General features: G+C 47.6%; 1 protein-coding gene across 10 annotated transcripts in view; it reads left to right on the top strand.

The window, feature by feature from the left end:
- ARVCF (ARVCF delta catenin family member) overlaps positions 1-27,919 on the top strand; it is a 482,167-nt gene that overhangs the window by 446,082 nt on the left and 8,166 nt on the right. For all 10 annotated transcript variants that reach the window (XM_048514629.1, XM_048514620.1, XM_048514626.1 and 7 more), the window contains 7 exons: positions 8,400-8,527; positions 9,337-9,487; positions 11,563-11,755; positions 13,786-13,897; positions 15,730-15,820; positions 17,385-17,438; positions 21,386-21,477. In XM_048514629.1, coding sequence (XP_048370586.1) covers positions 8,400-8,527; positions 9,337-9,487; positions 11,563-11,755; positions 13,786-13,897; positions 15,730-15,820; positions 17,385-17,438; positions 21,386-21,477 — 821 coding nt within the window. The remainder of the gene's footprint in view (positions 1-8,399; positions 8,528-9,336; positions 9,488-11,562; positions 11,756-13,785; positions 13,898-15,729; positions 15,821-17,384; positions 17,439-21,385; positions 21,478-27,919) is intronic.

Below are 27,919 nucleotides of genomic sequence, written 5' to 3'. Positions count from 1 at the left end.
GGCCATCCTCACCTTCTCTCTCTAGCTCTGGAATGAAATAATCTCTCCCTGTTGTCAAGTAATCACACTCACAGGCGTTGGGAACACTAGCACGAGCCCCGATTAACATTCACCGTACTGTGTACCTGAAAGACTCCAAGGTTAGAGAGGAGCCCTGGGGAACCATTAAGGATGAAAGCAATTTGCATGAATTGCTCATTTTAGCCATTCCAAGGGCTTTGGAGCCCAGTGCTAGTTAAGTTCCTGCGTGGCAACATTGTCAAACTTTTAGGAAGAGTGCAAAGCTTCCTTCCTTTCACCCATCCATCTTGGAAAAGAAAAAGTAAAAGGAGAAGTTTTTGACTTACGGTCTAAAACAGGGGTGTCCAACTGGCGCCCCAGATGTTCATAGACTATGATTCCCATCAGTTCCTGCCACCATGGCCAATTGGGAATCGTAGTCCATGAATATCTGGGGCACCAGAGTTAGACAACCCTTGCTTGTTTATTGTGCATCCCTCCGTCTCTTCTCTCCACCTGACATTTTTTTTTAAGGGATTAAGTCAGGATGGAGGATGTTAACCACTGGACTTGGCATCCTGGGACTCCTATTGATTAGCCATCTAGATGTCCAGGTTATATGCTGCTCGGGAATAATATGACTGTATATGAACATAACTAATGGACTCTCCTTGTGATATTGTGTGTATATAGTGCCTTGGTATAAATTGTTACACAGTCTGCCTTTTCAGTTTCGTCTTGACATTCAGGTTGCTTGCATATGGTGAGCTGAAGCGCAGAATACCAATAGAATGGAGCGGTGTGCTGGTTTTATAAAATGAGCTTCTGGCTTCCCGGCCACGCTCTTAAAGGACAACATCAAGAGCTTTGTGGCTAAGGAGTGGAAAGGTGGTGTTCTTTGCTACTCATGACTTTGGGAAGTGCTCGGTCCCTGTCGAAAACGGTGACAGTTTGCAACTTCTTTCGGTGTGCAAAAAATGATGACCTTTAGCGGGGCTGCTAGAGCTTCACTTGAAGCAAGGCAGGAGTCCAAAATCAACCAACTTTCCCTCTTTTCATAGAACTACAAAAAGCATTGTTTTGCATTACCGAAATAATTCTCTGCTTTGAGCCTGATGTGTGTCGTCATCCCCCACAACCCCCAGTTGCTTAGGGAACAGTTGCTTTTCTCAACAAAGCATACTTTTGAGTTAGATGACCTTGCAGAGGAACAGTGAGTCAGATTTAGGGTTCCCAGATTGCCACCTTGTGGCCATCCTGAGTATGCAACCTTTACCGAGCCCAACTTAACATAGATTCATGGAAGAGATCACAAGAGCCATCAAGTCCAACCCCCTGCCATGCAGGAAAAGTATTAAAGGATCTGAGTAAGCGAACTTTGGTTTGCTGAAATTCATGCTGGAATAGATATTATTAGTCTTCAAGGTGCCACTGTTGTATTTTGCCACAGCAGATCAACACAGCTATCCCCATGGAATTGTTATGGATCATGGCCTCCCCACGTGACTGCAATGGCACTGCCCAGGATAAGCCACCCTGGATGTCCTCATTGCAGCTATGCTCCTGCCTCCATATCCACCTTTAGGTCTGGGGGACATCTGGTCGATCACTGTGTGAAGCAGCATGCTGAACTAGATCAGGGGTCTGCAACCTGCGGCTCTTCAGATGTTCATGGACTACAATCCCCATCAGCCCCTGTCAGCATGGCCAATTGGGCGTGCTGGCAGGGGCTGATGGGATTTGTAGTCCATTAACATCTGGAGAGCCACAGGGTGCAGACCCCTGAACTGGATCAACCATGGATGATGTGTATTGTAAAATAACATCTGCATGTAACACAAACACACTACAGAATGAAAAGGTAGAGCTCCTAAGCTGTTGACAAATGATATACAGTGGCGTATCTACCAGAGAGAAATGGGGGTGCCCGGCTGACCCGCAGCAGGCTCCCGGTCTGGCTGCTCTGGGCGCCATTTATTATTTATTATTTTATTATTTTATTCATTCATTCGATTTACTAGACCGCTCTCCCCCAAAGGGCTCATTTTCCCCTGGTACATCTCTGATGATATATATATAATATAAATGAATATAAAAACAATTGAAAGAGGGAACATGCAGTGAAGCCTATTAAGAATTATATTTTGGACTTGGCCCCCTGCTTATGCTTTTTTAATTGTTAGAATTAATGTATTTTCACGGCCTTATGCAGCCCTTCCTCCCACTGCATCCTCTCCTGCCCCCAAAATCCTCTGCAGTAGAGAGGATGTTCTGCCAGCTGGCCAATTCTGACTGCTACATTTCCTGCAGTGGAAAGCTGAGCTCCTGCTTTCTTGTCTGGGAAGAAAGGAACACACGCACCCTTCTGTAGGACAGATACTTTTAACAAACATGCTTTACTTTGGTAATCTCTCAACTCTCCCCAATAGCAGTGGCGGACCCAGTTTGACTGGAGCTTTTCTCTGGAGAATGTTTGATGAAATGATTACTCCAGCCCTGACTTCAAGGCCAATGGGTGCATTTCCTCCCTTCCCATTTTCACACAACACCTACAAAATAAAGCCCTGAATATTGGAAAGCTTAGATATGTAGACCCTCACTCCCAACCTCAAAGAGACACCTGAAGGCGGCTTTATTCAAGGTGGCCTCTTCTGTAAGGTGACCAGATGGTCACCTTTTTAAACCGGGACGGACGGACGGGGGGGGGGTAGGTGGGCGGCTGGGCGTGCAGCTGCAGGAGCGCACGGCCTTCTGGGGCGCTCCCGTTTCCCGCCCTGTGACGGGTGGGAAACGGGAGTGCCCCAGAAGGCCGTGCGCTCCTGCGGCTGCGTGCGTGGGAGGCTGCCGCACTGCCTTGCGCCCCAGAAGGCAGTGCGGCAGCCTTCCAAAAATCGGGACACTTGAAAAAACCCGCAGGACGCGGAACAAATTGTTTTAAGGCGGGACTATCCCGCCAAAAGCGGGACGTCTGGTCAGCCTACTCTTCTGCCCACCAGCAGTTGTAAATGATTGCTTTAAACTAGTGGATTTATGTGTTTTACGAACAGTGCTTTATTGGTGTTTATGTTGTAAGCCACCTTGTGTTCCTCTTAACTTCCTGGTGTTGTACCCCTGAACGGCTGAATAATGTGACTCTGTGTTCAAATGATTTCTTTATAAAGAAAAAGCATCAGGGGAAAACATTTAGACTTCTGCTGCCAGGACTAAAGCTTAAGTGCCAAAACACCTTCCATTATACCCCCACACCATGCCCCACCACGTCACACAACACCACCCCTGAACACCAGTTCCCGGGAGGAGGGGTTACCTCCTCCACTCCCACAGTCCAGAGACATAGGTCAAAAAAGCCCACACTCCCCAGTGCTGCGGCGGGCAACAGCTTGCAGGTGCCCAACGAGCAGATAAACTACAGCAAAAGCAGACAGTAGGGAGGAAAGAGGGGGAAAGGTTCCCATGTCTCGCCTGGGAGACGTGGCAGGATCAGACCAGAACCAGGCAGATGGTGACAGAAAGGTGGCTAATACATGTTTGAAATAAATAAATTAAATCTCTGAAGGATAACTAAGGGTGTGTAGGATGAAGGAGGTGCGTGCTGTATCAACGATTGCTATGCCGAAGATATCATTGCTACGGGCGTGTTCCATCTCTGTGCAGACCTAGGTAGAAAGTCACAAGGATCGCTTCTGAGCCCCTGCCCTTGGGTTGTAGTGTACGTTTGCACAGGTCAAGACTTCAGTGGCGTTTGTGTAGCAGTGGAGAGAAATGGGATTCATCCCTACGGTTACAAAGAGTTTCACAGCCAGTTGGAAGCCTGTGAAGGTCTCATGGCAACATCAGAGCTGAGACTCCGCCCCTGACTCCAGACAGGGAAGAGGCCTCGCTTCCAGTGTTGTGCTCCAGCAGCCACACATTTAGGCTGGAGGCCAAAGGCCAGCACAAATTTGTAGACTCCCGCTGAGCACTAAAAGCATCTGAAATTGCCTTGGTGGAGAAGGTCAAAGATTAATCCAGTCCGACACTGGGTTTCCTGCTCTATATGTGTGTTAAGTATCGTCAAATCGTTTCTAACTCATGGCAACCCTATGAATCAGTGCACACCTCCTGGATTTACATCTCCAGCCTACAGTGATCAGTCCCCCTGGAGAAAACTACTCCTTTATTTAACAATTGGTTGTTTACAAGCACCATTTTAACAACCGGTTCTGCTGAAGTGGTGCGAACCTGCTGAATCCAACCACTGATTGTACCCCTCTGAGCACTTTCCCCAAACCCAGAACTCCTCAGTCTGTGTCCTTCAAATCTCCAGGAATTTTCCAACTCAAAGTTGGCAACCCTACCTGTCAATTGTGATCTGTTCCCAGTGGTGTAGCGCCAATGGGGCTGGAGGAGATGGCCCAAGTGCGTGCCGGTGCGTGGGTGTGGCGGGGGCGTTCCGGGGCGTGGCAGGGGCACAGGGTGCATGCATGCCCCGGGCACCGTTCCCCCTCGCTCTGCCCCTGTCTGTTCCCAATAACTCTTCTAAGGATTTTGCTAAGTTGACGCCCTTTCCTTGAGTCACTAGATGTCTTTTCTGAGTTACGGAGTTCGGTGCCATCTTAGAGAGATGGCTTTAGAACTCCATTGAGTCTCATAATTCAACAGAGATTCCATAGGTACAGAATGTACAAACTCATATGAATCCAGTGGTGTATAGCCCATGGGGACGGGGGGGGGGGGTCAAATGACTCTGGGCACGATGGTGGGTGGATGTGCAAAACTGCCCCCACCTCCCCCATGCCAACCTGGCTCAGAAGAGCTTGGTTGGCGCGGGGGAGGCGCCTAAAGAAAGAGCCGGCTTGCCGCAAGGAGCTGGCTTGCTGCTGTGGTGTCTGTCCAAGTCGCCTCCTTCCTTCCCCAGGTCCTTGGGGGCGGAGGTGGCTCGGATGGGCACCGCAGCAGCAGACCAGCTCCTAGGCCGCCCACCATGGCGCCCTCCGCCCCCCCCCCCCCGCCTCCTTGCAGGCCTGGGGAGGACAGGAGGCGGCCTGCAGGGAGGCAGGAAATGGCTCAGATGGGAGCCTGCTTGCCACTGCGGTGCCCGTCCGAGCTGCCCCCGAGCCCCACCCCTGAGGGGGGGAGCGCCTGGAGCAGGTGTTGCCCCCGGGCACCATTTCCCCCTGATACGCCTCTGTATGAATCCAAATCATCCCACGCATCCAAAACTGCAGAAGATACCGTGAGGGAGTAGCAGAGATCAGTAGATCTTTAAAACATCATTCTTTTTAAAAAAGAAAAACACGGGAAAGTATTTACACAAACATTCTTCCCCAGTGAAAACGAGCAGATGTACAAATTAGACCAAACATGTCAAATGACTCTTAAGTTAACTCTTGCCAAGTCTGGACATTAATTGCACGTGGCTTTTAAAAGAACAAGCAACATAGCAATTAGCATTTTGTTGGATTGGGTTGTTTTTTTTCCTCGTTGGCTCATTAACGGCCTTGATTGACCTTTTTGTCTCTTTCAGATTCCATTTTTTTTTTAAAAATGTAGCGCAGACAATTAGCTATATATTACACAAAAGCAGCGAGTACTGCAGGAAAAAATAATTAAGATGATTTCGAAATTAAGGAAATGGGGTTAGAAGAGAAACAGGTGCTTAATGGGAGCCAGAACAGCTGCACTTTGCAGGAATCTGCTTCTCAAGGTACTCCAAGAAAGGCTTTGGCTGCGCCGTGCGCAGCTGGAAGAACATGGCAATAATTAAATCAGAATCCCTTCTGCAAATGGGGCAGCTGGATTGATTAGGACGTGGGGGACGGAGAGACAATGCCTGGGCTTTTGAGTTTTGCAGAGGATGTACTCTGGTGTTTGCAAGAAACAACAACAACCCATCAGCATTGGCACACCCAGAGATAGAAAAAGAGTCAGCCAGAAACTGCCCATCTCCTGTATGAGCATAAAAAGAAAAAAGATGCCTTCAGATCTATCTAGTTTTGGAGTCCTGGAGTGTTTATCACACACCATTCACATTTCCCTCCTCATATCCTCTCCTTTAGAGTTGGGTTTGAATTGAGTTGGATATGAAAGTGCTGTCTATATTAAGTGAATTATGATGGCTAATTCATATGAGCAGGCTATCTCCAAGGTCTGCTATCCCCAAGGGATGACTATGTAAAGCAGATCTTACACTGAGATGCACTGAGCGCTCATCCTGATAAACTTGAAAGGCATTCTACAGTTGAAGAGCTGTACATCATGAGCTCTTTTCTGTGCCCCTGTTCATGGCACACAGGAGTGCACAAGAAGAGCTCATTGGTCAATATTAGAAATCCTGAAATGACACAGTGGGCCATGGGGGCCACAACCATGTATCCAAGCACCAGGGAGACTGACTGGTTTGGACTGACTGGTTCATGGGGCAAGTCCTGTGTTGCCATCCCAACTGTCCTGTGGTTTTGATCCAGGATGCTGCTGATAATGTTACTCCCATTGGAGACCACAAAGGATGCCCCTCTACATGCTAGGAGGTGGATTTTGATCCTCCTTGATCTCAGATTGCAAATGCCTTAGTAGAGCAGGTGCTCGGGAGCAGCAGCAGCAGAAGGCCATTGCTTTCGCATCCTGCATGTGAGCTCCCAAAGGCACCTGGTGGGCCACTGCGAGTAGCAGAGTGCTGGACTAGATGGACTCTGGTCTGATCCAGCAGGCTAGTTCTTATGTACTTATGTTCTTATGTGGGGTGAAGAACCAGGGCGCCACCTGCACTGGTCACCTGATGTTGTGCAGCGCTAGAGGTGGGAAGAGGTGGGCATGAAGGCCGCTGGGTCAGTCCCAGGAGCAGGGAAAGTTTGCAGGAGGCCGGTGGGGACTCAAGCGCCGCTCCCCGCCCAGTCCAGGCTCCCGGGCTCCCAGCCGAGCATAGGGAGCCAGGCTGCCGTAAGCAGGACTGGGTGTGTGGGGGGTGGGGGGGGGGGCAGAAAAATGAGATCTTGCCCCGGGCACCATTTTATGCCGGTATGCCTCTGGCCAATCTCCTGTATGAGCATAAAACAAAAAAGATTCCTTCAGATATTTCTATCTAATTTTAGATTCCTGGAATGTTTATCACACACCATTTTCTCCAGGGGAACGGATCTCTGTAGTCTGGCGATCAGTTGTAATTCCACCTGGAAACCACAAGAAAAAAAAAAGTTCCTAGTAGGTCCTGGTAAACAGATGGAAACAATACCCTCCTCTTACAGATTTTTTTTTAAAAAATGCACCTCATTTGGATATTTCATTTCCATAAAGTTGGTGCTTTATCAGCGAGTTGAATAAAAGAAGAAAAAATTAACTTTCCAGGCAGGGGAAAGCTCAGCTGATCTATCTGGAAACAGCCAAGAGGCCAACAATAGCAACAGAATTTCAAAATGCTAGGAGGTTTTTGTATTGTGTTTCAAACGCATGGATTGAAAGAGAAGCTCAGAGAAAGGACTGATGTGCCAAAAAGAAAAGAACTGTGTTTGAAAATGCTGGATAATAGGCAAAACTGAAGGAAATATCTGTTACAAAGAGCGAGAATAATGTGCGCAAGAATAAAGCGGTAGTAGATCTAGGTAGAGAGGACAAAAAGCGTTCTAAATAAGCGGAGAACAAGGAAGATGAGCTGGCCAATACTCTGAAGGAGCCCTCATTTTAAAACTGGACTGGTACGTTCGCCGTCCTGCCAGAAAAACCTGGATATTGCCTCGACAGCAATATCTGTTTAGTGCATTTGCTCAGATAGCCCAGATTGCTAGATTTCATTTCTTTCTAAGTGTGGCCCCTTCCGCACACGCAAAATAATGTGTTTTCAAACCACTTTCACAACTGTTTGCAAGTGGATTTTGCTATTCTGCACAGCTTCAAAGAGCACTGAAAGCAGTTTGAAAGTGCATTATTCTGCATGTGCAGAATGAGCCTGTGTTTCTAGCTGTTACTGTTTTCAGAGATCCAAGGGAATGCCTGTTTTCTGCCTGTTTTCTAATTGGTCAGAAGTCCTAAAGGGTAGCAGGCAGAATATGGTGCATTTGACTCGCCCTTGCCCTCCAACATTTTACAGATGAAAATAAGGACATGAGTTGTCTTATCTCTGCATAGCACTTCAGTTGTCTTTGTGTCATTCATAACTGAACATTCTATGTTTTTATTCATGGGGGGGGCTTTTTCTGAGGGGGGGTTAATTTAAAGAAATCACTTCTTTCCTCTATAGCACATGGGAACACATTAGCAACATTATTACAAAGGCACCCCCCCCCCCCATCATCTTTCTGCAGAACAAAAGGGAAGTAGTGGTTTTTCCAAGAGACAGGTACCAGAAAATGTGGACCATCCCTGGTCAATAGAGACAGTTAAGATGGCCGGTCTAATTGTGATTTGTACCTTCCTTCCCCTTTTAGGGTTCCAGTTGCTCTACCAGCCAGAGGTGGTGAGGCTTTACCTCTCAATCCTCACAGAAAGTCAAAATTTCAATACTCTCGAAGCAGCCGCGGGGGCTTTGCAGAACCTCAGCGCTGGAAACTGGACAGTGAGTGACATCTGTCCTGTTCGAGTGACGTTCCAAGTGGGGAGGAGAAGCCACAAGAAGTCTTGGGGGGGACGGGGGAGAAAAGGAGACGTTTAAAGATTTCTTCTATTCACCTACCCAGATTTCTCCTCCAACTCCCAGGAGCTTGAGTGAACTAATTTTCCCATCTCCCGTTTTCTTTTCCCTCTTTCCTTGATCTGGCTCTCAAATTGCTACACCAGGAAGTGCTTCTCCATCAAGATAACCCATCTTCCACCAGCCTCAACTATCACAACCCAAGACCAAGGATTGGCTGAGATGCTGGTTTAATTGCATAAATCCCTTTCCATCGCGAACCCCTGAGTTTAACAGCCACAATTCTGCCAGGAAGCCCATTTGTCCATTATCGCAACCAGGGTCCCAAGTCTACTCCCAGGCATGGCCCCTTCCTAAGGTCTTCTCTCGCCCATTCACCCTTATTGCAAGATGAAGCCCAAGATGGAGCTAGACAGCCAGTGGCCTTGCTGATGCAGCCAGCTGTGTTCCTAGCCAGGACGACTACTTCCTTGAACCCTGGGGAAGACCTCGTCTCTCCACACTGCAGAGACACCCTGGTTAGGCAGGGACTGTGTGTGGAGATGCTCTATTGTAACACAGGGGAATTTTAGGAGGAAAGACAATCACCTCCATAGTCTGGGATGGGGTGGGATTTTGTCATCCAAGAGCTATGTGTCTGGTCTGTTGCAGATTTTCTAATGGTCATGATCTTGAAATATTAACCTTTCACTTGGATGCCCTCTAAACGGGTGCTTTTCTCTCTTCCTTGTCAGTGGTCCACGTATATCCGGGCAACGGTACGGAAAGAGAGGGGCCTGCCTGTCCTTGTGGAGCTCCTCCAGTCAGATTCGGACAAAGTGGTGAGGGCAGTGTCCATCGCTCTGCGGAATCTGTCCATGGATCGTCGCAATAAAGACCTCATAGGTACTTTCTAAGCATCTGTCAAAGCAAACCGGCAGGTCTTTCGAATGAAGGACAGCAGCATGCCGGGGACCGATTGACACCATTGGCACTGAAATGAAAAAGCTTCATAGGGAGAACCCACGACCGAGTCGCAGAGCGTTTGCTTTGCCTGCAGAATGTCCCAGGTTCATCAGTCATGAACGGCCCCGATAATTTTGTGTCCCTTTTAAAGGAAGTGGTAGATCTTGCAAGCTGACGAGAGAAGGTATCGTTAGAAATAAAGCAGAGGTTAGGCAAAGGCAGAAACGGTTCATCGAAAGCAACAGTAGAAAATCCCTTGTTTATTGGGCAATTCCAACCTGTAAGCTGGTAACGGTCAGGTAGTACCACATGCCACCCTGACCTATTGCTGTCAAGAGTCTTCCTTGCTGGTCTGCGTTGTTTTATTTATAGTTCCTCCCAACTCTACAGCTGAGTCCTTGCCTGGCATCCCTCCAATCCCAGGTTTAGGACCAGACCCATCTGAAAACATATCGATTGGGAATGCATTACACCCTACTTTTAGAAGAGGACATTATCTCCACAAGCCCTCCTTCCATGTACAAAAGGTTGGCCTTAGTGTCCACAAGGATCAAAACTGAAAACCAACCATCTGAGAGCTTTATACTGCTAAATAGTGGTATTGTACCTTTGGAGTATTAGGGTCTTAGGTTCCTGTAGGCATCTGTAATGCTCTTTATCGGTCTTTGTTCAGGGGGAAACAGAGCAGTGCAAGCCAGCGTTTTTGCAGCCCTGTAGAACTCTCCCAAGGCTGCCTTGAGGAAACTCTGTATGCATGCATTAGCATTAATGTTTGGCCTTAGTAACAACTCCTTGGTGTGTGCTTGACAAGGGCCTTAAAATGTAATATATAATGGCTGTGAAATCTGCCACAAAGGATGTAAACTCTTCCTGATGCCCATAAAGTGTCCTTCTTCAGGATCTGCTCTCACTTACAGATTAGTTCTTTGATGCTTTCAAAACACGGTGACATCTTTTCTACGGCCGCTCACTCCTGAAGCTTGTCGCCTTTCATATTTGTGCATTTGAGATTTAGGACATTTTAGGCTCATTTGAAGGCAGGCAAAGAAAAACAAAACAAAAAGAGCGCCCTATTGTATGTTAAAAAATTTAAATGTAAAAACGTCGTTAAAAAGACGAGACTATATGTCGTGTCGAAATAAAAATTAGTCATTCAGTGAAAGTAGTCACGTCAAAATACAACAAAGACCACGAAATGGCAAGACACAGCAGTGCTAGTCATTCATCAGGCAAGTGGGAAAATAAAAGCATCTTAACATGATATCTCAGCTTGGTACCATATACATGGGAGAGGTATTTCAAAACCGGCATAAGACATAAGGAACGGTCTTAGCCCCAAACGTGGTGTAGCAGTGGCGGCGGCCATGTTTGTTTCATCATGTGACTGCTCCATTCATGTAGAAAACCATCTTGTTTTTACGATCATCAAAAGAGACATAAAAGAGCTAGGTTCGAGTCCAGTAGTACCTTAGAGACCATCAAGATTTTGGGAGTATCAGCTTTGGAGAATCAACGCTTCTGAAGGGAGTTGGCCTCCCTTCCCCACCCCAAGAAGGAGGAGGGAGTGGCTGGTGCTTGTGCACTCTGGTCTGGTGCCTTTCCCAGACCCAAGGAGAGGGAGGGGGTAGCCTGGGGTTGTTTTCTTTGGCTCCCTTGACGTTCTTCCCTGCCCTCCCAGAGGAGGAGGAGGTAATCTGGGCTTGTGCACTCTGGCCCTGACATCCTTCTCCAAAGGAGGAAGGGGAAAGAGGGTGGCTGTAAAATGTGCCCCCCACGTTACAAATTGAGATGGCGCCCAGGGCTGAAGCCACCTCATGTCCCCTCCCTCACTACACCCCTATCTTCTCTGTTAGTAGCTCTCAAATGTTTCTGGTGGATGTTTTCTAAGCCCTGCCACCTGGGATCATTTAAATAACTATCCTGAGGATTGGACCTGGATCTTCTGCAAACCAAGCCTGTGCTCTAGCTCACAGAATGACCAGATTGGACTGATAAGCGCACTCTTCATTCTCCAGGTAGTTACGCCATGGGGGAGCTGGTCCGAAATTTGCCTAGCAGGCAGCAAAGGTCATCTAAAAACCTGGAGGAAGACACAGTGGTGGCTGTTCTCAATACCATCCATGAAATCATCACTGACAGTTCCGAAAATGCCAGGTCCCTGATCCAGACGCAAGGCATTCAGAAGCTGGTCGCCATCAGCAAATCAAGGTGAGCTTTTAGTGCTTCTCGTGTTCAGCAAAAGAAAAGCCAAGTGGAACTTAGTGGGCAGCAACCTTTTATTGTACTATTAATGATTAATTCCACTGATTGTGTCATACTCTCTATTTCACCCTTACCTTGATGGCCCAGGCTAGCCCAGTCTCATCAGAACTTGGAAGCAAAGCAAGGTCAGCCCTGGTTGGTACCTGGATGGAAGACCACCAAGGAAGTCCAGGGTCGCTACGCAGTGGCAAAAATGAGACACCAGACAAAATGAAGGGGGAAAAACCAATGGCGCTTGAGGGAAAATATTTATTGTCTATACGCTCCTATGCACTTTGCATAAGCTTCATCGGGGGTTGTAACTTCGAGGACCATATGCAGTGTTTGCTTTCCCTTCTAAAAGCACAAGGTCAAGTAACTTGGTGTTGTGCTTTCCAAAGGGAAAGAGAACACTACATATGCAGAGGCAAGCAATGGCAAACCTCCTCTATTTCTGTATTGTCAAAGGCTTTCACAGCCGGAATCACTAGAGTGTTATGGGTTTTCTGGGTTGTATGGCCATGTTCCAGTAGCATTTTCTCCTGATGTTTCGCCTGCATCTGCATCCTCAGAAGATGCCAACCACAGATGCAGGCGAAGCGTTAGGAGAAAATGCTATGGGGACATGGCCATACTACCTGGAAAACCCACACCTCTGTTTCTCTCTGGCCGTGAAAACCTTATCAGGTCACCATAAGTTGGCTGCAACTTGATGGCACCTTCTATCACCACCCTGCATTCCTCCCTTCATGGAATCTGAGGTGACTCATGTAAATCCCAAGCAGTCCCCCCATTCAGCCACTGGTGAGGTCCCTGCCTGTTTTGCTTCAGCCAGGTTGCTGTAACAGGTATCCTCTGGCCATACTCTCAGACCTTTACAGTGGTACATGTTCCTCTGCTCCTTTGAGCTCTGCTGCTGACACTCCCCAAAGCGCATGCCATAAAAACATGTCATAAATCAGCCTCTTTAAGAGGTCGGGTTAACTTCAGAGATAAGATCGATAGAATAAAAACTATCCATCATCTCGGGACAGATTCCCTTATGGCCTGCACTATTCCTCAACATCACACACGCATTCATCAGGCATCATCCTTTAAGAAAAATCAGACATTTATTGGCAAAAGGGGAGATGCTTGTCCTCCCTTTGCAACCGTTATGTTTTACGATAAGGCTGTTAGCAAAAATAATCAAAATGGTGGCCAATTTGGAGCAATATCTCAAACAGCTCTCCTTTAGGCCACAGCAGCTCTAGGGAGAAGCTGCCCTTTCTGAACCAACCAAAAGTCTGGATGTCCAGCTGCTCCAGTATCAACATAGAGTCAACCTACATAATCAGCAAACTCACATGGTATAGTGCTTCCCAGCCTTCACAATGTAAGCATGGTATTGCATTACTGATGTTCCTCCATGTTAAAACTAAGGGCAGGTAACTCTCCCTGCATGTACCTCGGAATTTTAGCCCGGTTCTTTCAAGCCCAGTTCCTGAAAGTCAAAAGTAGACTGTATACTGGCTCCTTCTGGGTGTAATGATATTCTGCTGGGTCAGCTGTTTAGCTTTGAATTTAATTTGTTTTTGTTTTTCTTTTATGCTGTCCCTTTGGTTCTAAATAAACATGTGTGGTTTAAACATTCTTTGCCCCCTTCTGCTTCTGGAAAACACTGGTACTAATTTGACCCTGCATACCCTGGCTTGCCCCGACTGGATGTCCAGTCTTGGCCAATCTCTTCAGATCTTGAAAACTAAGTAGGGTCAGCCCTTGCTTAGTATTTGGATGGAAGACGACCAAGGACATCCAGGGTCGCTGTGCAGAGGCAAGCGTCTTTTGGCGTGAAAACCTTATGGATTGACCTTGTTGATTGCGACTTGATGGCACTTTCCACCCAACATTCAGATATTCTTGAAGACTTTTGTGTTAAAACAAGTTAAATTGATGAAAGTCTTATGTATCCTTTGCCTTTTGATCTTTTCTTTTCTGCCCCGTCCAAATCGCATCAGCCAATCTTCCCGAGAAACCAAGGCAGCCTCTCACGTTCTTCAGATGACCTGGAGCTACAAAGAGTTACGGGGTGTTTTGCAGAAGGACGGCTGGACCAAATCCCATTTCCAGGTATAGGAAACGCAGCGTTTTCTAACTGAGAAGTGCCATACCAGCCAGTGGCGGCTCACATTATTATTTGGGCCTCTGTGATGTTAACAGTGCTTATGTAAAGATAGAGGATTGGATCTCGCAGATCTCTTCTGCTGGCATAAAGAGTGTTTTGCTGAGGAAGGCTCCTTCTCCTAGAGGAAAGAATTTCTGCTTGCACAACAGATCTATGGGTTCTAATCCAGAGTCCTTCCATTGTGCTCACACACATACAATACCAGTTCTGCACCAAGGAAACTCTGATGCCATGCAGAGAAAAAATATTCTACTCTTGTGTTCCTTCTACAATGCTGTGGGAGATGGCTGAAGGAAATTCTATGGACCTAGTAAGGTCTAAGAAGGCAGGTTATAATTTGATGGCCATTACAGCCTTATCAATGGACAGGTCCCTACTTTGAAGGGAGTTACCAAGCAAAATGGAGAGAAGTCTGGGAAGCAGGGAGCAAGAGATTAACATGGGCAAATGCAATTACACTTAACTGAAGCTTTGTTACAGCCAGGAATGAGGGGATAAGCGAAAGACTGCCTGAGGATGGATCTGAAAGCCTGTCGAGAGAAGTGGCACCACATACCTGCTCAGGACATACATTTCACGGATAGGGGACAGGAAGGAAAAATGGGCCAGGAGCAGGAGATAGGCAGGGCTTTGTGAATAATACCTGAGCTCAAATGTGCCAGGAAGGCAAGCTTCCTGAATTGAAAACTCTGCATACTCAATACTGTCTGTTGGGTGAGCATGCATCTTCTGCATGCACTCAGAAATTAGGCAGAAGCATTCTGCGCATACTTCAAGGCATGGTTTGATTTCCAGGGCACATATTCTAGGGCAAAGCCCTCTAGAGCAGTGGTTCTCAATATGGGGTCGGGACCCCTTTGGGGGTCGAACGACCCTTTCACAAGGGTTGCCTAAGATTCTCTGCATCAGTGTTCTCCATCTGTAAAATGGATAAATGTTATGGTTGGGGGTCACCACAACATGAGGAACTGCATTAAAGGGTCGCGGCATTAGGAAGGTTGAGAACCACTGCTCTAGAGAGATCTTATTCAAATTAAGCTCTGGGGAAAGGAGAGGCTAGCCCAATTTGGTCAGTTTTCAGGAGCTAAGCAGGGTTGCCCCGGTTAGAATTTCAATGGAAGACCACTAAGGAAATTCAGGGTCGCTATACTGAGGCAGTCAATGGCTAACCATTTCTGTTCATTTGTTGCCATGAAAACTCTATGGGGTTGCTGTAAGTCAGCTGCAACTTGATGGCAAAAAACAGGATAGGAAATTCTGACTTCCTTAATTCAGGACTTTGCCTACTGCGAGGTTTCAGAGCTTTGGTCCAGAACCAGGTGGGTGGTGGTGGTTGCTTTTATTTACACAAAGATCTTTTATTTACACAAGGATATTGAAAAATGCGAGATAAAATGGTGCTCTGAGGGGCATGGGAGAGTGGCACATAACCTGGCTCTGGAGCATTCCTGGGCGCAGGTGTGTCATTCCTTGTGGTGAGAAATTGTCCTGTGTGCAGTTGCTTTTATTTCAAAAACTCCATATGAAACTATTGGTTCTTGTGGCAGGAATTCTCCCACTTCTCAAACCACAGGAAAACCCCCATAGCGATGGAGAAGAGGACGTTTCGTTAGGTCTGTTTTATTGCTGAGTCTCATTGCTCTAAAAATAGGAAATAGGACACTCGCTGGTCTTTGCAGAACTACGGGTTTCAGATAACTTTTAAAAATGCATTTTGCTCTCTATGCTGTTCTCGGCAAAGTGCTGACTCTGGTGGGGGTTTTTTTTCCTGTTCCAGTCGGCATCTGCTACTCCGAAGGGATCCAAAGGCACCTCCTGCAGGTCTGGCTACGATGACAGCACTCTGCCTCTCGTGGATAAAAGCCAAGGTCTGTGCCAGTCAGACAAGCATCTCCTCAAGCCGCTCTGCAGTTCTGCAAAGAGCATTTCCCAGTCTCGAAATGTTGTGCGCTCTTCTAGGGAGGAGGCTGACTACTTGAAACAGCTTGCGCGTCGGCAGCTCATTGTGCTCTGAAAAGGGGCATTCCATCCCCAGTGATGGCAATAGCTCAGATCCCAAGCAGGAGTCCCATTTCGAAAAAGCTTTCCCTCCTCACACTCTTCACAGCCCAATCCAGTTCCTGGAAAGGGCTGGCAACAGTTCTGCTGCTGTGCCATCCGGCCACCTCCAGGGGGCTTCCAGACGATGCCGGGGGGCGGGGGGGGGGGGCGAAGAAGGTGGAGAATCCCTGGCCCCCTGGAAGCCCTCCGAAAGGCTGGTGTGAGTCTGTTGTCCCCACTGCTTGTCTTCCTGGGGCCAAAGTCTGGTGGGAATGTCCCTGGAATGCTCTGGGAATGCCCCCAGTTACATTGGGCTACAGGTTAGGCCAACGCAACTGTGGAAGCGATGGGCAGAAGCCGATTGGGTTCCACAGAGCTCAGTGGCACCTGCTTGTCTCCCTGTGCTGCCTCCAGTTGTCATTCAGCCCCCCCGCCCAATTCTGGATCGGTACGTTTATGTATTTGAATATGGCTGTTTATACTTTTCTAAAATAAAATAATCAGCAGTGACTCACAAGTGAAACCAGTTTTAGAGGGTAGCCATGTTGGACCACAGTTGGAGAACTAGGTTTGATTCCCCGCTCCTCCACCTGAGTGGCGGAGGCGGTGAATCAGATGTGTTTCCACACTCCTACACTCCTGCTGGGTGACCTTGGGCTAGTCACAGTTCTTTCAGAACTGGGTGCTGTGTGGTTTCCGGGCTGTATGGCCGTGTTCTAGCAGCATTCTCTCCTGACGAAACGTCAGGAGAGAATGCTGCTAGAACACGGCCATACAGCCCGGAAACCAAACAGCGCCCCAGTGATTCTGGCCGTGAAAGCCTTTGACAATGCATCTTTCAGAACTCTCTCAGCCTCACCTACCTCACAAGGTGTCTGTTGTGGGGAGATGAAGGGAAAGGAAGCCACCTTGAGTCCCCTTACAGGAGAGAATAGAGGGGTATAAGCCCAAACTCTTCTATATGGATTCTTCTCATTCCCATCAGTGTCAGAACTAATTGGAATGTTGTTGGCCACCTGGGCTCACTGGCCAACAACATGAGAAAGGCTTTAATTAGATGTGCACAACAGTACAATGTTTTGTAGTTCCATATGGGAAGGGTACTCGACCAATGTGGCCACCACTGAAAAGGCCTTCTCCTGGTCATCCCACTCCTATTTTCTGAAAATTGGAACACATGGAGGAGAAGGGCATCTGGAACTGATCTCCAAGATAAGTCAGGCAGATATCAGAACCGGAGGCAGATCTTTGAAGATTTAATTTTAGAGTCACCAGAGCCTCCTATATTTGTGCTTCAGTGAGTCATTTCCCGCTCTTTCTACCAGGATGATGATTAATCTCAGGTCTGGCTTGCTTTTCACCCAGAATGGTTTCAATCCTTCTCTTTTGCAGATAACGAGAAATCTGGAAGTTGTGACATGATTCCTATGGATGAACTAGGTCCAGGTAAATGCAGCGATGGATCAAACCTCCCCTGTCTTTCTCAATTGTGCTCCCTGTCACTCACAAAGGAGTTGAGCTTTTTCTCGGAGAGAAGCTCTTTCAAGCGGCTAAGCTGACATTTAAGCAGAACTTTTCTTTTCAAAAGATCAATAGTTTTGATGCACACACTGGTACCTGTGTGTCAGGGCAGCATGAGTCTTTAACCGTGAGTCATGACAGTGGCACCTTTTCTCCCTTTTACAGAAAGCCATTACATTTTCGAATTCCTCTCCCCCTTAAACAAACAAGCAGACCTACCAACATGTAGAAAATTAGCACTTCAAGAAGGTTTGGATTAGAACCCTTCCCTACTGTGCTGGCTTTCAGCACACTCAGAGGGGTCACTTTTCTCCCTAGGTCAGTGGTAGTGAATCTATGGCACAGGTGCCAGAGGTGGCACTCAGAGCCCTCTCTGTGGGCACGCCCAGAGTGCCCCCCCCCCCATCTAGGCTGGCCTGGGCTGCTGGGCTCGAATATTAGCATTAAACCTAAGACCTAGTTTTGGGGAAGCAGTGATTCACCCATTGGAAGAATTGCACAGTTGCTTCAAAGCAAAGCCACCGACTACCACCAAGCTTACTCCCGAGTAACACATGCCTCGAAGTCAACCGTTTTTTCTAAAATGAAACCTCAGTATTCGGGTTACATTGGCGTGTTGGCACTTGGCAATAAATAAGTGGGTTTTGAGTTGCAATTTGGGCACTCGGTCTCAAAAAGGTTCGGCATCCCTGCCTTAGGTCATGCAACCCAGTTGCAAGTTTCCAGGTGTTTTTGGAAAATGTGAGAACTACTTCATATACTGCATGTTAACTAGGGTGGCATCCATGCACACATGTGGCAAGAACCTGTATCCCATTTCCATTCTCTGGAAAACTGTATAATGTATGAGCAGAAATCACAGAAAAGGTTTTGTTAGGCTGGTGTCTAATTCTTCTTCCAGATAGCAATAGCAAAGTTTTGCATATAAAGGGAAAACTGAATTAAAGAAATTCATTCCCAGAATCTGATGTTGTAGATTTCTAAGTAGTTTTGATTCAGAGACAAACTAGCTGTGTGGCAAATAACTCCCAGATTGTGGATTGTCTCGGCACACTAAATTTGCAAGCCTGTGGCTGCAAAAACAGGCCTCAAGATATTGTCTCATTGCTCCTGGAATTACTATCGACCCAAAAGGACTATATCCAATTTGGTTAGCTGTGAAAAAAAATAGGTTAGATAGCTTTCCCAAACCAAGACTAGCTTCTCTGGAAAGCTGAAACAGTAAAAATAGCCCCCTCCCCTGGTTAATTTATTGCCTCATATTCTTCATGCACATGTCAAATGTCCGAGCCAGTGTGAATAAGCTGTCAATATATGCTTTGCTTGAGGAAAGACTGAAATGTACATACTCCCAGTAGGAAGAAAATAGCTTCAAATGAGGTCACACTCCAGGGTAGCTGTGTATTAACGTATCCGACAGTGAAAGGCTGTAGACCAGACATTCCATGGCTGGAAGACATTGCTTATGTATGCAGAGTAAAATGTTCACCATTGCTTGGTGCATTTTGAGGGTCTAAGAAAGGATTCTGGGGTGGGGGGTATATTCCAAAAAAGAGCAGATGCAAACAGCAGGAGCTGTTTGAACACCAGACCATCAGATAAAGAAGGCTGGAGAGTGTTACATAATAAATACAACATCATAAATCCATGGATGAAAAGGGGGAACAAAGAAGCAGCCCTAGGAAAAGGAGAAGCCCGATTGCAGCAATGAAGATATTTTGAAATAGATCCCCAGATGTCCACGGGGAGAGAATTCTCTTGCGAATACTAACCTATTTGGGAGGAGAGAACTAGAAGCTTCCCAGATTGGGGGAGACCATATTCTTGGAAGGCATTCCTTATCAAGAAAATGAACCCTGGTGCCATGTGGTGTAGTTGTTAGAGTATCAGACTAGGACAGTGGTGGCGAACCTATGGCACGTGTGCCAGAGGTGGCACTCAGAGCCCTCTTTGTGGGCACATGCGCCATCACCCCAGTTTGGGCACTTGGCAGTGGCATAGCATCGAGGGGGCGAGGGGTGCACAACACACTGGGCGCGTGCCCCTGCAAGGGCATGGCAAGTGCGTTCCAGGGGTGTACGGGGTGTTTTGGGGCGTTCCAGGGCAGGGTGGGAGCAGACGGGGTGTGTGGCAGAGGCGCAGGGTGCACACGTGCCCCAGACACGGTTTCCCCTTGCTCCACCCCTGGCACTCAGTCTCTAAAAGGTTCGCCATCACTGGACTAGGATGTGCAAGGCCCGGGGTTGAATCCCCACATTGCCATGGCTGACCTTGGGCCTGTCACACAATTTCAGCCTCACCTGCCTCACAGAAAAGTTAAGATAAAGTAGAGGCAAGGAGAGCAATATAAGCCTCTTTGGGTCCGCACTGGGAGTAAGGCAGGATATTAGCAAAGTAAATATATGAATAAAATTCAACAAGGGGCAGTAAAGGGGTAGCTACCTCAAAGTCTAACTCCAAAGGAGGATTGCAGGTGCAAAGAAATGAAGAAACTCCTCCCAAAGGAGCAGAGCTGAAAATATGGACGGGGCCAGCTGGAAGAAGTTTGCCACCTCAAACAGGCCAGGTGGCATTGTTCAAAGAGACAATGTATGCCTTGACTTGACCTAGGTAGAACAGCAGCAGGCCAAATCTGGAAGGCACATAGTAGGCACAAATCAAGTACGCTGCCACCTGCCATGTGGCCTCCATTTTCAAATTGTGGGTCCCCAAAACATTTTTGTGGGTCGACTTGTTCAGTGACCCAGCCCTGAGACTGGTCCTTAGTGGTGTAACAAAGAAGGACACCCTGTGTTCATGAGAAGAAGCAGAGTGGCTTCAGCCTGACCCCTAGGCCCCTCAATTCTGTTAAAGGGGACATATTCCATTAACAGACTCATCTCCTTCACCGTCTTTTTTGGTGTTCGTTGTGGTTAGCGGAGAATGGTCTTCCTCCAAAGCGGGCATTAATCCTCAATCCAAAGGATAACAAGATTCTGACAAGCTTTCTGGATCTTGGAGGCAGTACATTATTTCCCGAGATGGGACTGAGGTTCTTTCCCCCCCTCTCCCTCCCTCTCCATCCAGAAACTGGTCTGAAGCTGCTGCGCTTAGTTCAATCACAGAAGCTAAGCAGATTTACCCTTGGACAATTCCTTGGATAAGAAGACCCCTCTGGAACTCCAGGATACTCCGTGGTGTGGTGCATGAACATCACATCAGATAACGGGATGAATTTTGATGTACCAGTGTAGGCTCTGGCCCATGAAAGTTTATGCCACAATGCACTGGTTCATCTTGAAAGTGCCGCAGGACTTTTTGTTGGTTTGGCTGCAACAGACCGAGGCCTGTACCATTCCTCAAGCTAGAGGAGTAATGAGGTGGGCAGAGCATTCAGGCAGTAGAATAAACTATAATGTGTCAGACTGAAGCGCATTGAATGTTCCCCTATATTTATAATCCTTTGTAAGATGAAAATTACAACAGCATGAAAACAGTTAAACTAGAATCTTTCCATCTAATCTTCTCGGGGGGTTTTGCAGGGAGTGTTTTTGATGAGGGAGGATTATAAATGTGACTTTTCCCACCTGAAGTGATATATCCCTTTCTGTCACCTCAGGAAGCAAATAAGGCCCATGCTGGAAGCGAGAAATGTGACTCTTGCTTCAGTGGGCTGCCAGGCACTGCTTTTGGGGCTTTGAGGGAAAACATTACAACTGGGGGAAATACCTATATTCCCCTTTGTGGCGGAAGCAAGTATGGCTAGGGGTTTTTTTGGGGGGGGGGGAGCTTTGTCTCTACTCTGACTGGCGAAGTAGAACAAACACACATTTGTGCTGCCATGTTGTTGATGCAGCATCTTCCCTCATGGGTCACGTGTCATTTCTTCACAGATGGCTACTCCACCATTGATCACCGGGAAAAAGAGCGGAAGTACAAAGCCAATGACCATATGGGAGATGCATCAGAGAAAGAACCTTTAAAAGTAAGCAGTGTCCTCCTGAGTGGGTATTTTCTCTTGTGTTGTTACTACCGTTGAAGGGCATGACTCGGGGTGTGTGGTAAACAGGGCAGGTGTGCGTCATCACCCATTTGGGAAGAAGCAGATTTGGAGGGAATCTAGTGGAGGGAAATGTGTTTCCTTAACTTGGTATCCCAGTTTGCCTTTGACTGTAGCAATGCTGGAGATTTGTAAGGCAGGAGTTTTCGGTATTCTTTGCCAAGCCTATATAAGGAGGCTGAGAGACCTCTCTTGGAACATCCTCGGCCAGTTGCTTGAATGGTCGAAGTCATGACTCCTTCAGAAACCATCTGCCTGTCACCTCGTGTCACTCTTGTTTTTGGTTTGCTGGAGTGTTATTTTCTGTCCCGTTCCAGCCTCAGGGATCAAATGTGTTCACTTAACCTCATCCCAGCCCCTCCAATTAGGAACTGGAACTTCCTAACAAGTTGGTACCCCAATATAAAAAGCAGATGTAGTGATTTACTTCAGGAATGAATTCTGAGCAATACTGTTGTATCCATCTGTGCAGTCTTCTCCTGGTCAGAGTCTGTGAGAGAACAGGGATGCCTGGGTTTTTCTTCCAAGGGGGACCACAAGGGCTCCTGAGAGGTGCCTAAAACACAGATTTTCTCTCAAGGAGCCTCTATTTTCCCTTCGTAGTCCTTTGACCTTAAGAAGACCATCTTGATTGATCCCTGCCACTTTGGCTACTCTCCCACCAACTCCTCCTTAGAGATCCAGAGCAACCCTTTGTATCTTCTGCTCACTCTGGCCCCTTCCGCACACGCAAAATAATGCGTTTTCAAACCACTTTCACAAGCTGTTTGCTATTCCGCACAGCTTCAAAGAGCACTGAAAGCAGTTTGAAAGTGCATTATTCTGCATGTGCGGAAGGAGCCTCTGAGTCCTGCTGGAATTCATTTCCCCCTTCCTTGTGTGGATCTGGGGAACATGGCTGGCCTTGAGGACCTGGTGCCCATGACCAGAGGTCTGCCATTCATTCCAGGAGTTGCCTTGCGGTGTTGAAGTTCCTAACAGCCGTTTGTATGCAAAGGCATGTGTCATTTAGCTGCTGTTGTTCTGTTGCTTTCAGTGCCTACTAGAAACCAACTGCACCCCCCAGGTCTATAGCTGTTCAGGAGACTTCGTGCTGAGAATAGTCACTTCAAGCACCTTTGCTCCCATGTGGTGAGAAGGAGTGGAACATGTGGAACTGTCTGTGCAGAACTATGTGCAGCGCATACTATGCCCTACATATCCATCATTTATACACGCTCCCATATTTGCAACACGGCCACAAAAGTTGTGCTACAACATAGCCAGGATTCCAGAGCTGTAGTCTTCAGTCTTTTCAACTCCTTGAGCTCCAAGCAACCGCTTGTTAACTCCATCAGAGGTGCCCTTGTCTTTCCTTCACTCCATGTTTTCCTTCCTTAATCAGGCTCAGTTCACCTCTCGTATGAAACCGTGATTTAATTAAAGTAACTACAGTTAGTGTGATAATCAGCAGGCAAGCCCAGCTATGACTAGTTCAGATAGGTCAAACCAGGATCTAAAGCCAAGGTCTGAAGTTGGTTTATTAATCACGGTGGATCTTAACTGTGTTTAGACAACGGACTGTTGGCTTAATAAACTGGTACTGCCTTGAATGCTGGAATACCAGCTAGGTATTTGTGGAATACACAGTGGAAAGAATGAAGGCAATGCAGCCAGTGTTGGTTGAGACAAACCGGGGTTTGAATAATGGTCTGTGAGCCCGATCCTGGAGCCACACAGTTAACTAATCATCGTTTCACATTGGGCACTTTCGCACATGCAGAATAATACACTTTCAATCCACTTTCAATGTACTTTGCAGCTACATTTTACTGTATGAAATAGCAAAATCCACTTGCAAACAATTGTGAAAGTGGATTGAAAGTGCATTATTCTGCACGTGCGGAAGTGCCCATTGTGTCTGAAATGTACTTCTATTTTACTTCCCTTCCCTATTGTTTTCAGATTATTTTTCTTCATTTTGCCCCTCTTTTCTTCTCTTTGTCTCTCTCCATCCCTTTCTCTCTCTAGATGCTTTCACACACATTGGATAATGCAATTTCACTGCATTTTCAATGCACTTCAGCAGTTGCTTGCAACTGGATGCTGAAGTGCATTATCCAGTGTGTGTGAAAGCAGCCTTTGTCTCCTTTGGTTAGAACCCTGAACAAAACAAACATACAAATACTTTGTGCAACTGGTGCCCCACCTATAACAGGTCTCTTTCAACTTGCTTGTTCTCCAACACAAGACAAATGACTGGTGGCATATATACATGGCAGCTTCTCACAGATTCTGCTGTGATCCATGATACGTAATCAGACACGTGTACAGGAGAGCACCTTTCTCTTCTGATGTCCCTGCCCATAACACTGGCAGTCAGCAGTGTGGTTGTCACAACGTATGTGGCATCGTGCCAGTCCCTCTTTGCCCTTTGGTCTGTTCGGAAGCTACTGTTCGGAAGCCCCACTTACGTAGGCTGCAATCCATGCAACCCAATACGCCGAATCCATTGGCTTACCCTTAGTTCAAATAGTCCTGCATTAAGAAATGGTACTTTTTTGGCTGGCGGCTTTGGGCACTTTTCAGTTTCCACCTGGAGGAATCCCTTTCTCTGCTGCTTTTTCTGTCCTCTCCGAAACCTGGATTTCCTGTCCTTTCAATCACCCCTTCTGCCCTTGCAGTTTATTAGCCACTGCTTTTACTCGGGGCCCCAAGCGGATTATTTTTCCTCCCTTTGTCTTGGCCATGAAAGGATTGTTTGAGCCTCACTCCTTGTCAGAGACTTTATCTGCCTGCCTTGTTAATGTAATCCATTGTCTCGTGATCCCTTCGGCGACAAATCCAATAAGCTGGATGCTGTATTTAGCCAGGCCTGCGCTGAAGAATCTTCCAGCTTTTGCCGTGACCGTGAGACACACTGCCCTCTTGCCCCCTTGCTCAGCTTGACTCATGGAATTTGACTGGGCCAGTGCAGTCAAATGCCGGGGTGAGGATTATGGCTCAGGCAGCGGGTGACGAGATTTCAGTGGCCCACGTGGCTGGCCCTGCAAGGAAGATGTTGTTCAAAACCATCTGCCCAGAGCATCCTGAATGAACTTGTCTCGTAAACATGGACTTAATATCTCTCAATGGGATTTAATTGTCAGCAATTTTGGTCCAGGAAAGGGGTGTGGGAACCTCAGCAGCTTTTTGCAGAAGGGCCTCCTGAAGTTTTTAGGGGTTTGTTGCATGGGATGCCCTCTCTGCAGAGGCGTGGGGGGGATGGCACCCGGGGCAACACCTGCTTTGGCCGCCCACCGCCCCCGCGCCCCACTTACCGTAGCCTGGCTGGGCTGCTGCTGGGCGCCTCTCGGCCCTGCCCAGCCAGACTGCTCCTGCAGAAACAACCCGGTGGAGCGGGGTGAGCCCGAGGGGAGGGGCATGGGGGCAATTCTCCGGGGGGCCCCCACGCAACCAGCTGCCGTGCGCCCGGGGGCATGTGACCCCACATATCCCCATGAATGCTCCGCCTCTCTGTGACTTTTCTTTCTGTAGGCCCATTTCTTCCTTATCATAACCCACATTTGTCTTCTCTTGCTTAGTTTCACCAAGAGAGAGAGGGTACAATGAGGGGCAACTCCCACTCCCCCTTCTCTCCTGTGCCCTCTGGCTCTTTCACTCCTTCTGAGAGGCCAGCAAACAATCAGAAAGAGCGAGAAAAATAAGAAGCAGACCCAGGGAACTCTAGAAGCTGATAGGGAGCCAGTTGCTGGGGCATGGGCGTTGGTCAATGCCTGATGACCCTGACCCCTGACAATGCCAGGCCTGCTTCGTAGGTGGAAGTAGGGCAGAAGGGATGTGGGCATGGATATGTCACTTCTTGTTAAAAAAGAAAACCCCAGAGCTGAAATGGGTAACTCTAGGAACATTTGGAAAGTGTATGGTAAAACCCATAGTTTCCAGCGATTCCTAGAGCTACCCTGTGCCACATTTGTTTTTTACTGGAAGTGACATGGTACCACAGCTGATGCTGCGGTTTCCCTCCCAAGCGGCTATGAGCAATAGAGGCAGGAAGTAGGGGATCCCCACCCCCACCCCTAGAAACAGTGGTTGAGGGCATCTCTCGAGGAACTTATGTTTGCTTGACTGGAAGTGGTGGTGGTTCCTTTCAGGTCGAATCCCCACTACCGTCTTAGCCAGGTTTCAGAACACAAACTAACCAGGTTTGAGGGATGATCTCTCCGGTCGAATCCCCACTACCTCTTAGCCAGGTTTCAGAACACAAACGATCTCAAACCTGGTTAGTTTGTGTTCTGAAACCTGGCTAAGACGGTAGTGGGGATTCGACCTCAGTCCCTTTTCATCCCGGCATTTTCTTGTTATAAAGTGTGTGACTGCACCTGCACAGACATTCTGCTATAGATCAGGAGTGGGCTGGATTCAGTCTTCCAGGAGCTACCATTAAAAAAAAGTAAACTGTCCATCCAGAGGTGGCAGGAACGGGTGAGACTCTGCGTTTCAAATCCTGGATTCTCAGGATTATTGTTTGTTTGGAAAAATGTGTGTGTCTCCTTGCCAGAACTTCTTGCTGCAGTTCACAGCAATAAAACAAAACCAAATAGAAAAAAAAATCAAGCTCCTCTCCCTTTCCTCTTGTGGCAACTGAAAGAGTGTCCTGCAGCTGTTCCAAATATTCCCCTGAAACTGGAGGAAAACAGGTTGGCTGTTTTTTTCTACAGATGAAAGCCCCAGGAATGCCAGGAATCATACTTGGAATGAACATACCATGTGAAGGTTCTTCTTTACTCCATGAGACTTGCTTTGTATTTTCCATGTGTGGAAAATTCCTTGAGTGGGGACAGCCCATGTTTCTGAAATGCTGGGCATTTCAATATGTGGAGCATCTGATTCTGGCAACAATGAGGAGCCCTCCCTACCATTTTACCGCAACGATTGGGACCTCTTCAAATCTTAACACTATACTCAAGTGGCAGATGTTTTTGCACGGGAGTTAACATGAAGCCTCATGAGAGCAGCAGTGACGTAGTGGTTAAGAGCAGGTGTACTCTAATCTGGAGAACCGGGTTTGATTCCCCGCTCTGCCACTTGAGCTGTGGAGGTTTAACTGGGGAACTAGATTAACCTGCGCACTCCAACACATGCCAGATGGGTGAACTTAGGCTAGTCACACCTCTACGGAGTTCTCTCAGCCCCACCCACCTCACAGGGTGTTTGTTGTGAGGGGGGAAGGGCAAGGAGATTGTAAGATTGTGCAGGAGACAAAAGGGGGATATAAATCCAATCCCCAAAAAAACTCTACTGTGAGATTGCCCTTATGGGGTTTTTTCATGGTGTCAGTCGTGAGAATTTACAGCTCTTTACAGTTTTCCAGTATGTGTGCATGAAGCGAAAAGCTTGGTTAGTAGTTCATTGCTGTTTGCAATTTTATTTTGGGGGAGCAAGACACAAATCTGCTGAGCACTGTTTGGATGACAGACTAGCGAACTGCAGAGAGAACTGGGACGAGAATGGCACCAGGATAACAGATACCGTATATACTCGTGTATAAGCCGACCCGTGTATAAGCCGAGGCACCTAATTTTACCACCAAAACCTGGGAAAACTTATTGACTCACGTATAAGTTGAGGGTGGTAACTCCAAAGTAGGTGGGGGCAGGGAAGAGTCGGGGCGCCCGCTCCCCACCGGATCACTCCCACCCCCTGCCGCCTCCTGGATCCCCACAGCAGCCTTTGCTCCCCTTGGATCCCCTTGGCTGCTCTGGTGTTTCCTTGCTTGCAAGCAAAGAAACGGTGGACAGAGCATTCACCTGCTTTTGGAGTTTCCTTGCTTGCAAGCAAGGAAACCAAAAAAGCAGACGACTGCTCTATTTGGCATTTCCTTGCTTGCAAGGAAGCAAGGAAGCAACCCTGATTGCTCCCCCTGCCGCCTCCCGGATCCCCACAGCAGCAACCCCAGACGCTGGGCACAAGCCTATGTGGGGGCCAGCAGGCTCCTGCCCACCGCCGCCCATCCTTTCCCTAAGCCACTCACCTTTTCCTTTCCCCGGCCAGCTCTGAAGGCGTGGCTCCAGGGAAGCTGCCGCTCAGACAGGGTGTCTCTATCATTCTCTTAAAAGTGCAATGCTCCAAAGATTGCTTAAGCAATCTTAAGAAAGGAAAAGATCAGTGGGTGGGTGGGTGGGTGGGTGAGAGTGAGTGAGTGAGTGAGTGAGTGAGTGAGTGAGTGAGTGAGTGAGTGAGTGAGTGAGTGAGTGAGTGAGTGAGTGAGTGAGTGAGTGAGTGAGTGAGTGAGTGAGTGAGTGAGTGAGTGAGGGGAATGAGGGGAATGAGGGGGGTGGCGGTGGCCGCGTATAAGCCAAGGAGAGCTTTTTTGGCACAAAAACTG

Source organism: Sphaerodactylus townsendi, linkage group LG13 (genome assembly GCF_021028975.2).
Source record: "Sphaerodactylus townsendi isolate TG3544 linkage group LG13, MPM_Stown_v2.3, whole genome shotgun sequence".
Lineage (NCBI taxonomy): Eukaryota > Metazoa > Chordata > Lepidosauria > Squamata > Sphaerodactylidae > Sphaerodactylus > Sphaerodactylus townsendi.
Note: the sequence above shows the minus strand (reverse complement) of the source record. Positions and strands in the feature narration are given on the sequence as shown.